A 12485-nucleotide genomic window follows, 5' to 3' on the forward strand; every position below is an offset into this window, starting at 1 on the left:
AAATTGAAACAAAATGTTGGGCGGCGGTGGTGGCACACACCTTTAATCCCAGCACTCAGGAGGCAGAGGCAGGCTGATCTGAGATCGAGGCCAGCATGGTCTACAGAGTGAGTTCCAGGACAGCCAGGGCTACACAGAAAAACTGTTTTGAAAAACCAAGATAATAAGTAATAAGACAAACAAAAAACCACCTTCCCCATCTGGAGAGCTAGAATACAGTGTCAAATATTCAAGTGGGAGTCAGAGACAGCAACCATCTTCTCTGACCAAAATACCATTCTGTGTGCTCCTGCCCTCAGCACTTCCTGACTGGCCAGCCACACCCCGTGAGAACAGTGACAGAGTGGCTCTGGGGGCCTCCTCACCGAGTGTCGTACCATCAGCTTTGACCTTGGGCTCATCATTTCTCAGCTCTCAGTTTGTTTTCTGTCTTGCTGCCTGAAGATGGGAAGTACCAGCCTCCAAAACTGTGAACAGCCCACCCTGGTACTGTTGTAGATGGTCAGGAGCGCCCTCTCTTGGGGAAAAGGCTGCAGCCTGGGCAGCAACCGGCCACTTACTCCCCGAGCTAAGCAAAGCTGAGCTCTGCCCAGTGTGGCAACTGATGAAGTGATTTTCAGGGTCCAGACACCTTCATTCTGACTCCCACATGATGTAAGGCATGGAGGACCAATACTGAGCCCTTACTGACGACAGAAGCATCAGGGAGAGATTGAGAAAGGCAAGGCAAGTGAGTAATGTAGACATCATTCACTCAGGCAGTGGTTCAATCCCTGCCCCTGGCCGTAAAGGGACAAGCTACAGAACTATCCAGTAGGCCATAACCACAACCACCTCTATTACTGGGCAGGCTACAAAGGCAGGGCTTGAGTAGGTAGCAAGAAAGATGTAGCCTTGGGGGATACATGGGCCTTAGTGATGCTGAAGGCCCCTACGCCACATTTACTGCAATCTGGCCCAATGGTTGGGTGGAGTGCCTGGTGGGGCATTTTAGAACTAAATGCCCTTAATGCCGGCCTGCTGGGTAGCAATGAGGAATCTAAGCCTCTTAGAGCCCATTTTCCGGCAGAAAGAAGGCTGCACTGGAGAGCCATCCGGCTTCTGGCTGGATTTTTCAACTGTTCCTGCTTCAAGGACTGTCACTATTTCAAGGCTACTTTGATAGCCAGCTAAGACTTCTAGAAAGCCCAGGGATCAGCCACAGCTCCCTCAGACACAGGAGGAAATGTGGAGCCTCAGTATGCTGGCTAGTCTGTCAACTTGACACATGCTAGGAGCATCTGGAAAGAAGGTACCTCAACTGAGAAAATGCCTCCATTGATGATTGTTGGGGGGGGCACCACTGTGGGGAGTACCAGCCCCGGGCAAGTGGTCCTGGGAGGCATAAGAACAGTAGCTGATCATGAGACTGGGAACAAGACAGTAGGCAGCATTCTTCCCATGGCCTGTGTTTAGTGCCTGCCTCCAAGTTTCTGCCCTGGCTTCCCTTTCCTATAAGCTGTAAGATGAAATAAATCCTGCCCCTCTCCGTGCTTTTAGTCATGGTCTGTATCATAGCAACAGAATGCAAACAAGGACATTCAGCTTGGAGAGATAGAGATATATTTCCTCTGTTGCATATTTCAGACTTCACACTGAGCTTCAGGCACAATGCAACTTCAAGTTCTTCTGAGTGCCCCGACAGTCTTCCTCTGCTGCCAGTGGGGCTCCGTCTTCCAGGGCACACCTGGGAAACTGCACGGATCTCAGTAGGCTCTCATGTCCTGCATTTACTAGGGCAAGGTGTGCTGGAAAGCCTGAGAGCCAGCCCCACCCCTGTCCTAGGGTCCCCTGGCTACCAGAGGAGCCGCTGTCCCACTAAAGCCCAGCTCCACAGTAGCCCCAGGTCACCTGTTCTCCGGGCCTTGGAGCCTGGCGGGACACCTGTGCCTCTCAGCCTCAGCTGTGAGCAGCGTAGGCCCAGGCTGGGGACGGAGGCTCTGGAGGGTGAGGCAGACAAAAACCTCTCCAGAGCGGGAGCAGATGGGCTCGGTGGTGCTCCCCATGGCCACAGCCCACTTCCTGGGCCTGCTCTGAGCCCTATTGCACATCTTCCTCCCCCTGCCACTCATTGGAAATTTAAAAAAGTACAAACTGGAGGGGGCAGAGGAAGCGCCTCCTCATGGTTCCCGTGGACCTCTGATCTCTTGCAGAGCCGTTAGCCGTAGTGAGCACTACACCCGCCATCCCTGCCCTCACTGCAGGTTCCTGATGGCTCAAATGGGCACACTGCCTGGGCCTCGGGTTCTTGTCTGTGGGAGAGATGTCTCTCCATTGTCTGTAAGGTGCAATTCCCCGGCTCCTCCGGGTTGTGCTGGCTGGGGCCCTGCTACCTGAGTCGCCCATCAGCTTTGACAGGCCCCAGCTCTGATTTAGGGTCAGGAGACAGAGAGCTCCAACTGGTCAGTCTGCAGAGCTCCAGGGAGGGACAAGCAGAAGGGCCTATGGCACACAATCCTGCCACAGACCAGAAACTGCTCAGCTCCCCGTCTGTCCAGGCCTCAAGTGCAGGACCCGTGAGCTCTGTGTGCCTCCGGGCAGTCTCCTCCATGGTCTCTGGCTGAGGCAAGTTCAGGATGCCACTTAGGCCCTGGAAACTCTGCTCCATGTATTCATTGTGGGGTGGTCCCGCATGCAGCCAGCTGGCATCATCTGGGGGTACAAAACAAACAGTTAAGCTTGCCCCTCAGTCCCATGGAGAACAGACTATAGGAGTCAGGGCTGAACACAGCAGTTCCCATCCTAACCTTACCATGGGGTCTCCTCGTACAGAGTGGACTAGGGCTAAGCTGAGGAATTTTCTGTGCCTATAAAATCCCCCTGCTGGGCGGTGGTGGTGCACACCTTTATTCCCAGCCCTCTGGAGGCAGAGGCAAGTGGATCTCTGAGTTCAAGGCCAGCCTCATCTACAGAGCTAGTTCCAGGACAGCCAAGGTTGTTACACAGTGAAACCCTGTCTCAAAAAACAAACAAACAAAAGGTCACCAGTTGTAGAAAATCCAAGTGGTAGCTGAGCCTGGTGACTCACAGTTACAACTCTAATAAATAGGAGACCAAGGCAGGAGGTTGCAAGAGTTCGAAGCCAGAGTGGGCTATACAGAGTTCCAGGTAGCCTGGGCTCCATTGTACGACAGTATCTCAGTAAATAAATACGCAAAATAAAAAAGTATTTTTTTTAAAAAAAGTGTTTAAAAAAATCCTAAATTCCCAATTTTAGGATTTTTTTAAAGCTGAGGTCAGAAGCCAGGGCCTTACTGAGCTAAATCCCCAACCCCCTAACTTTAGACTCAGGTTGAACAAGGCACTTTAGGAAATAAGGTAGCTCTGGTCTGTGGCATCCACAGCCTTCTTGACTACCACAGGAGCCCCCAGCCCCCTGGGCAGCCTGTTCTTTACACTGGGCTGGCTTGCCTGGCCAGCCTCCTTCCCACAGCCCTCTGTACCTTCTTCATCCCCACTCTATCCTCCCAGGCAGACATGTGCCAACCTTCACCTTGGCTCAGAACACGGTCCACCTTTGTCCTTTGAGGTCTAGTCCCAGGCCTGCCTGCAGGGCTGACTGCTCAGCCTGCTGTCCCCTTCATCCAGGGGGGAAGTGGTCTGCCTGCCCCGTTTCTGCCCCAGCCCCTTGTCCTTATCTCTTTGGGTGACTCCTGCTCTTCCTTCTTGTGACAGGGTGCATTGGGGAAAGGAAAGAGCTACCCATGCGACACCACTTATCACCACTCTAAGCCAGCATCCATTCCAGCACCTTCAGAGGTAACCCCTGTAGGAGTGTGCTCAGCTTCCAGCTGCCCCTGGCCTGTCCCCTTAGCCTCAGCCAAATCACCAGGGGGCCATGTGAATCTGGCTATCCCAAGCTACGTGGGACCTGAGGGTCTCAAGGCCCTAATCCGGCTCTGCTGCACTGGGAGCATTATGTATGGAGGAGCATCAGAGACAGGACAGGATGAGGGACAAGATGCTTTAGAATACAGCACCTCGGTCCCCAGTGAGACCTGAGGCATTTTCTGGGCACTGTGAAGGAAAGCCCCACATTCTTCTAGTCATTTTCTTTTTTTCACTAAATCTAGACAGAGTGACTTTTGTCCCAGTCACCCAGGGGTCTCCCATACTTGTGCCGTCCTTACTTAACAAATGAAAACGTTGAGTAATTCCCAGAGCTCAGGGCCCGGTTACAAGGGCAGAGCCACATTTCCGACTGCAGTCTGCCTGACTCTCAGGCCTCCCTTTCCCCACCACCACAATGCAGGAATGGAAGACCAAAGCCCTGCCTTCTCCCCTTTGACTCAGCCGTGGGGTGGCACCCTGGACAATTCTGTTCTATCTGGGATCTGGGCATCACCGGAGCACGACATCCTTACCTTTCCTGAGAGGTAGTTTGCGGTTGAAGGTCAATGGCAGCACGAGGAAGCGGGTCTCACCCAGGGGTTCCCAGAACTGAAGCAATCGAACAGTCCAGGCTCCTGGCCGCAGCGGTCGGCTCAGTGGGGGCTTGTACTGTGTGACTTCAGTGTCCGCATCTACCGTGATGTCATATGATGTGGCCACAACATAGGTCGGGTCAATCCAGACCACGGTGGCTGTGAGGTTGGGGCCCCGGGCCCAGCGCTGCATGGCTACAGGCTCATCCAGTGGTCCCAGCAGGCCCCCAAAGTTACGGAAGAGACGTTCTTTGGGGTCCCACTCAGTGCCAACCTGTAGGGAGGGAGGCCGCTGGGCAGAAGCCGAGGAAAAGTTCTTCCTCTATCTTATCTCTTGCCGCCTCTCATGGTGTAACCTCAGGTCAGTCACTACCTCTTTCAGGGCCTCAGTTTCCCTATCTTCAAACTTAAGGGGTGAGTCTAGAACTGAAGCATCTCTCCCAGCTCTGAGGTTTATTCCAGGCTGCCACCTGAACCATTCTGCAATGGTGGGGCCCATAAAGGCAGACCATCCCCCCACAAAGCCAGAACCTCTAGGAAAAGACACCCAAAGCTCATCTGGACTGTCCAAGCCCCAGGAATCTTTGCACTTGAGGAGATCAGGACTGAGAGTTCCGTCCCTAATCCCTGTGCCATCTGAGAGGACCCCTTAGTGTATGCCTGTGAGGGTGGTATAGGCACCTCTGTGTGTGGCATCACCAAGGCTGCCGTTATTGGGAAAGCAGAGCCCAGAGAGCCCAGCCCATAAAGGTCTGATGGAGTCCTTACCCCTCCCTTGGTGTCTGTCCCTCTCTTCCCACTCCCTGCGTCTTGCTGGGGGTCAGGAGAAAGCAAGGGGGAGGACCTGTCCCACCTCCAGACTCTGGAGCCGGCTGGCCTGGTCACTGCGCCCCAACAGTTTCAGCGACCCCTGGGGCATCAGCCACATCTCAAGCGTCTCTGCTGGCCCCTGGGCTGAGGGCTGCACCGCCTGCGTCACCAGGTAGCCCTGGAAATGGTCGTCATAGAAATACAGGTGCACGCTGGACGGCAACCCCCTGGGCTCAAACCTAGGAAGGTTTCAGCAGGGAGAAAAGGAGATGCCATCAGCACACCTGACACCACCTAGAGTCCCAGGGAGAGGTACTGGGAAGCCCCAGAGCCAGGTATTTCTTTGGCCCCAAATCTCATGCCCCACATGGTCCTGGTTCTTCTTTACCCTGCTTAAAAACATTTTTTTTGTCCTGCCCGGACTCACTTTGGGCAGGGCTGTCCCTGACTTGTGCCTCCCTTAAGGCACCATACTCTAAGGCCTGCCATATGTCAGAAGGGGGGGGACTTACCTGCAGAGTGCAGTGGCCAGTGGGGGTACAGCAGTGGCAGCATGACGCAGGCTGAGCCGGGCAAAGGCTGTGTAAGCGGTGAGTAAGACATCGCTGAGCCCACTAGGGCCATCCGCCACGTCATACGTGTTCTCCCAGTAGGCCTTGAGGGCTGGTGTGTTGGGTGGGTAGCTGCCATACAGGTGGAAGTCCAAAATTTCCAGGACTTCCTGGTTCACAGTTGACTCAAACTTCCGGGCAAAGAAGGTGGGTCTGGAGACTTGCTGGGGAGGAAGAGACCAAGAAGATGAAGGGTTCTGTGGTACCCAGAACACAGGGGCTGCCCCCTCAGCACTTTCTAGTACGGTCTCTGACTTTTCCACCTGCTGCTGGCTGCTGCTGCTGCCGCCCAGATCCAAGGAGCTAGCTGCTGCAGGCGGAAACCCACCCTGCCCTGCTGACCCAGAAAGCTCGTCGGGGGAAAGCTGGGGCACAGGCTTCCTGGGGCCAAGGGAGAGCACCTGAAGCCGCAGGAAGTCCTGTGGTTTGAAGTCGTTGGGGGAGCAGCCACACCAGTCCACGATGTGTTTGTACTGGCACTTGCAGCCCAGCTTACGGTTCCAGTTGGTGACGCGCAGGTTGTTGTCTACCAGGCTCTCGCAGGCCGGGCTGTTCTCCAGCACTGTGTGGAAGAAGGACTGCAGATGGCAGGAGAGGGGGAAGGGTGAACCACGGGCCGTTCAACCAGTGCCCGCCTTGGCCTCTGTGCCTACCTGTCACCCACCTCAGCTGGAAGCAACGTGTACGTATAGAACTGGCGAAGCTGCGCCACCAGGGGATCATCTGTATACACCACGTATTCCACAAAGCTGCGCGTCAGCACGAACCAGTCGGAGCCACCATCCACCACGATGCCTGCCGGGATCTGCCGTTCACCCAGGCGCCACATGTGAGAATCACACTCATGGAAAAGCCGGTCCAGGCCTTGCTTCTTGATGAACCTGAGGGAGGTAGAAAGGCCATGACTGAAGGTCCCACAGGAAGGAGCCCAGGCCTTCTTTCTACCCGGCAACCAGCCTTCACTTACGACTTGTTTAGGGGCTTTACAATCCAGGGCTGGGGCCCTCAGGTGCCCTTGTGTGGGAGGCACTGTGCAAGACATCAGGGCCTCCTTCCCCACCTGTCTCACCTGGAATTGTCTCGCCCATGTGACTTGAGGAAATTCTTGTCCCGGTTCTTGGATAAGAATGCCACCAGCTCCTCATTTGTCCTGGTGAGGGAAGGGAATTTGTGCAGCAGGCGCTCAGTCCCTGTCCCAGAGCCGATGCCCTCTAGCACGAATGACCTTCACCCCCTGGACCTTCCCTTCTCACAGGAGCTATGTGCCTGACCCTTGTCTGATATTCTGGGGTGATGACACCTGCGGGACCCAAACAAGATGCCATCCCTCCTCTACCTCTGCAATCTGACCCAGCACTCCAGGTCCAAGCCTCTGGCTCTTCCTCCCTATTTCTTATTGATTTATCTGTTTATTTATTTATTTAAGACTTATTTATTTATTTATTATGTATACAGTGTTCTGCCTGTATGTATCCTTGCCGGCCAGATGAGGGCACCAGAACTCATTCTAGATAGTTATAAACCACCATGTGGTTGCTGGGAATTGAACTCAGGACCCTCTGGGAGAGCAGTCGGTGCTCTTAACCTCTAAGCCATCTCTCCAGCACTCCCATTTCTTATTAATCCCAATCGTCAGACCACATTTTACCAGCCTCACACCCCAATTCACGACTAGGGTCAAGGGACCATGTCTGGGCTGTGGAGACTTCAGAATGAGATGGCAGACAAAATGGACCCTCCAACCCTGACGCCACAGATGGGACTCCATTCCCACCCATCCTCACACCTGGTTGGATAGTCGGTGGCACTCAGGTTGATGAAGAAGTCCCAGGCCCAGCCAGGAATTTCCAGCAGGTCCTTCATGCTCCGCAGGTACATCCTCAGAAGGCTGGCCCCGCCCCAGATGGTGACCATGCGCCAAGGTGTCACCCGCACATTATCATAGTGCTGGGCCAGCTCCACCACCTCCCGGTACAGGTAGTTGGAACGCTGAGGGAGAAGGGATGCTCAGTAAATGGAGCTGGCACCAAGGTTGTAGCCCCCACCCATTTGGGGACAGAGCACAAGAGACACTGAAGGGAGAGAGCAAGTGGCAGGACTCTAGCTCCTCATAGGCCATGCCATCTTACGCTTGACCAGTCTGGACCTCAACTTGCCTTCCTCTAGGTAGCTGAGCCAGCCTTCCCTAGGCTACCTGTCTACAGCCTTCAGAGTCTCTGCTCTGTTAACCAGCTCCTCTGGGTCTTCCCAGCCCACAGTACCTTGTCCACATGGATATAAAAGAAGTGCTGCTCGTGGTAGACAGCCTTGAGAAGACGCTTCAGCTGGCGGATGGCACGACCATGAACCACCAGCATGTAGGCAATGCGTACTGGAGGGCCACCAACAGGCTGCTGAGCCCGAATCTCTTCCCATTGGATGCCAGGGCTCATCTTGCCTGAGTGGAGTAGACAGAGACATTAGTGAGATGCTTGCCTCCCAATAGAAGAAGCCTAGACTCGGAGCCCTGGTCCCAGCTCCCTTTCTGCCAATTGGTACATTTAACAAGACTTTAGACAAGGAGGGCCATCTGGGAAATGAGCATGAAGATCTGGGCCACACCACTCCTGTCTGTTTCTGGGAAGGGCCAGACTACCCTAGTCCCTCACCAGCCAGCTGGCAGTGCCGGGGCACAGCCTTGGGCATGAGGTTCCCAGCTTGGTGCAGGCACACTACGTTGGCGATCTCCTGTTGGCATTGCTTGGTGCTGGCCCGGGCCAGGGCTGACAGTGCATCCTTGCCCACAATCTCGCACTTTGGAGTGAAGCTGTTGTCCGTGGGCTGGGGGGCACCCTCCACGCTCCCTGTGTCTCCTTGTGGTGGGAAGCCGGCGGCCCCCATTAGTGCCTCCCCAGCTGCCGCTCCACTCAGGTTCTGGCGACCTGGTGCCTCCGGAGGTGGGGCAGGCGGGACCCGTCGGCTGGCTCTTTGACGGCTGGTTACCGCCCGCACCACCTTGGCCACAGGCACACCTGGGCTCTCGGCACGGCCCCGCCAGCGTCCATGCCTTTTACCAGCACTGCCCCTACGCCCTGCGGAGCTGTCTGTGTCCTTAGAGCCCTCACCGGGGTCTAGTGGTCGCGGCTTCCTCTGCCGTCCTTTCTGTAAAAGACACACAGATCACAGTTAGCAGTCACTCACCTCTTCCTCAAGTTCCATCTTGGCCAGGGTTACCCTGAACTCTAGAAGCTCCCTGCCACCTTTTACAGGAAAAGTCCTGCTCACTCAGTAACTCTGCACGAACAGCGACACTCCAGGGCCAGGTGGCTGAGGCTCTCACCTCAGGCCATGGCACCTCACGTGCCCCTCCAGATCGCAGATCACATAGCACTGTACTTCCTTTGCCTGCTTCGGGCTCTTGCCACTTTCTCTCCAGCAGATTTTAAAGTACACGTCCATGCCTCCTCCAATAGAAGGGTGTACAGAGCCTGCAGGGGACCAAGGAGTGCCGCCCACTGAGACTCATGCCTCTTACAAGGGCTGGCTGGGAAGACAACATTAACCTCTGTCTGCATCCAAAGCATTGGTTGCACTGAAGCTCTTCATGTGGGAAGACTGAGGCTACAACAGGGGAGTGGTTCACGGGGGAGGAGTAGTCATGAAGCCTGAGACCCTAATATCGGATGGGTCTCCCAGGAGGCTAAGGCAGGGTGCGTTGCTGAAGGTACTCTGTGAATAACGGGGATGCAAGCAGAAGCCAGCAAAGGCACAAAGCAAGTCTGTCAGACAAGCCCGGAAAGCGGCGGGAGGCTCCAGAGCCCCCCAAATGCAGCTGAGCTATGGTAGGCTCAATGGGCCCTCCTGCATCAGGACTGCCTGTGGCCAGCGAGCTCTTGGCCACCATGGCAATCAATCCGAGGTCTAGCTGTAGGCCCACAGCTGGAGGCTGCCAACCTCTGCACTTGTGACAGGCTCTCTCAAGGGGACTCAGAAGCCCTCCATGCTGCCTGCTACCCCAAATGGCCTGGTTCAGCTCAACACACCCTCCTCTCTGCTCCCCACTTCCCTTCCTCACTTGTCCTTTAAGATCGGCTCGAGTCCCCAGGTGGATAGCCATTTCATCTGCCCCAGAGTTGGGGTACACTGAGCTCTGAGACCCCGGATGTTCCTCTAGCAGTCAGTGGACTGAGAAGCATGTCAGACCATCTTCCCAGGGTCTGAAAGACTAGCTGGTACATGAAGGACATTTGGCTAATGCCTGTGAATGAGAAGGGACAGAGGCAAGGGGTGTTCTAGGAGTGCTCTGGCCTGCCCTGCCACCAAACTTCTCTGAGCACAGTCCCTCAGCTGTGCGGGTAAGGATCAAATGAGACATTGACTGCGAAACTACCAGAGAGGCCAGCTCCCTTGGCTGTCCCTTCCCTCTGGGAGTCCTGTGAGAGTCCTGCCTCTCCTCCGGCACTCCGTGCTCTTGTTCAGCATGCTGAGTCCTACAGACACAGGCCTGGCTCAAGCACCTCTCTGTAACCCCGCTTCCTGCGTGGTTTACAGGGGGCACCTGGGTCCTTTCTATCCGCCACTATCAGTCTCCTGGCTCCAGGGCAGACCCTGGGGCCTGTCCTTCGATCCAGCCTTTGCTTCCCAGAGAGCTCATTCAGCCTGGCACTTTCTACATACCATCCTTATATCGCCCATATCTCAGATTTATCTCTTTGGACTGGAAAGCTCCCTTGAACCTTCAGGCATGGAACAAGCAGCCTCCTTGGCACCTTCCTTGGGAACTTAAAGACCTCAGAACCCCAAGTCCAAGTGCAGATGCCTCCTGTTCCTCCCTCCCTTCCCACTCCAGTCTTTACATCTCAGTGAGTGAGGTGAGTGACAGCCTTTTGCGGCTCTAACCAAATGTGCTGGGAGTCCAGTTTTTTTCTTTGGAGGAGACAGGTGGCTCTGAGGATGAGGTAAAGAACCTCCTGACGCTAAGCAAATGCTCTCCCACTACGCTACAGCCCCCAGCCCTGACGGCAACTTTGATTCTTCTCCTCGCCTTATACTCCACATCCAATCCATCGTGAACGCATGAGAATACAGAGAATCTCACTACCCCCCACTGCCCCCAGCCTGATCTCCTGATGCCCTGGCTCATGCGCTTGTCCCTTCCTGTCTTTCCTCATCACAGCCACCAGTGTTCCTTTTAGAGCTTTTGAACACTTATTTACGTATTTATTTATTATATATGTAGCGGTATTTTGTCTGCAGGCATGTCTGTGTACCACATGTGTTCGATGCCCGGTGGAGGCCAGAAGAAGGCAGGCAATGGATTCCCCTGGGACTGGAAATACAAACAGTTGTGAGCTGCCATGTGGGTGCTGGGAATTGAACCCGGGGTCCTCTGGAAGAGCAGCCAGTGCTCTTAAGTGCGGAGCCATCTCTCCAGCCCCTCCTTTTAGAATTTACATCCCCATGATTAGACCTAGCCAGTGGCCTCTCCTCTCAGGCTCTATAATAGCTATCCCTCCCACCACCCTTGACCCCACGTCGATGGATCCCTTTGCCTCATTCTCACCCCACGGCCCATGTAGTGTTCCTCCGCCGCACCTGGCATGCCTGGCTCGTTTTGTATTGGCCGTGCCCTCAGTCTAGGTGCCCTCCGTAGATACCCCCAGCTCATCCTTGGCCTCTTCGATTCTTTGCTCAGGTTGTGTTTCTCAGCAAGGCTTGCCTGGACCGAAAACTCTAGCCTCCCTGAGCCTGTTTTACTTCCCCCACAGAAATATGACGATCTTGGGCCAAAAAGACGGCTTGGCCGGTAAAGGCACCTACCACCAAGTCTGACAACCTGAGCTGGATCTCTGGGACTCACAGGGTAGAAGCAAAGAAATGATGCCCACAAATTGCCCTTTGACCTCCATATGCATGCCAAGGCCCAAGCGTACCCACCCACATCCACATATACATATATAACACAACAATACATTTTCTTAAGAAATGGGCTGATCTCTTCCACCATCCTAACATGAATTGATTTATTTCATGCCCTTCTGTCTGTCTCTCACGTGGCTGTAAACACTGCTGGGGGAGTTCAGCTTGTTTGTTCACTGGCATATTCATAGAGTCCAGAAGAGTATGTCAAAATCATAAACACTCAGTTAAGTAATGTTCAAATGAATGACTAGAGAGGTCTTGGTGTAAGTATAGTGTTCACAAAGGTTGCTATCCTTTTCATTATTACTGGGAACTGAGACGGAAATAGTCAACGTGAGGCCAAGGCTCAGGCTGTCAGACATGGTGGACTCAGGGTGGAGTCCGGTGGTAGGTTCTCCTGCCCTTGTCCATAGGAACAGGGAAGAGCCTGGGAGCTACCTTCAGGCAACAATCCTACCCCTACTCCACAGTACCCATGCTTCTGTTCAACACTCAGATAGCTCTCTGGTGTCTTCAGAGGTACTTAGTAAGTGTAGGTTTGTCCATCCTTGTCTGAGACGTGGGAATAGTCAGGAGACCCTGTTCCATGCTCATACTGGGGAGGGCACCCTGGGCTGGCCAACCTACAGAGTAGTGGCATCTGACCCAGCCACACAGCAAGCACAAGAAGACATTCCCAAGATTAGGTGGGTAGTGATGG

At 54.4% G+C, this 12485-nt stretch overlaps 1 protein-coding gene across 1 annotated transcript; it reads right to left on the reverse strand.

The window, feature by feature from the left end:
* Positions 1 to 1128: 1128 nt before the first annotated feature.
* Xylt2 (xylosyltransferase 2) lies at positions 1129 to 9322 on the reverse strand. Its single transcript, XM_059270713.1, has 11 exons — positions 9224 to 9322; positions 8533 to 9025; positions 8146 to 8321; positions 7671 to 7873; positions 6954 to 7034; positions 6549 to 6765; positions 6286 to 6462; positions 5786 to 6048; positions 5317 to 5512; positions 4404 to 4737; positions 1129 to 2691 (listed from the first exon to the last, which is right to left on the reverse strand). The coding sequence occupies exons 1-11, from the start codon at positions 9320 to 9322 to the stop codon at positions 2369 to 2371; spliced, it is 2562 nt and encodes an 853-aa protein (XP_059126696.1). The 3' UTR covers positions 1129 to 2368.
* Positions 9323 to 12485: the final 3163 nt, after the last annotated feature.

The sequence above is a fragment of the Peromyscus eremicus genome, chromosome 8a (assembly GCF_949786415.1).
Source record: "Peromyscus eremicus chromosome 8a, PerEre_H2_v1, whole genome shotgun sequence".
NCBI lineage: Eukaryota > Metazoa > Chordata > Mammalia > Rodentia > Cricetidae > Peromyscus > Peromyscus eremicus.

What these genes read in the sequence shown, in the direction of transcription:
- Xylt2 (XM_059270713.1), bottom strand. Translation starts at nt 9,322, where the DNA reads ATGGACGTGTACTTTAAAATCTGCTGGAGAGAAAGTGGCAAGAGCCCG. An exon ending in TCTGCGATCTGGAGGGGCAC is followed by an intron (nt 9,026 to 9,223) that starts GTGAGGTGCCAT and finishes TGTCTTTTACAG; the next exon opens with AAAGGACGGCAGAGGAAGCC. An exon ending in ACACGTTGCTTCCAGCTGAG is followed by an intron (nt 6,463 to 6,548) that starts GTGGGTGACAGG and finishes TGCCATCTGCAG; the next exon opens with TCCTTCTTCCACACAGTGCT.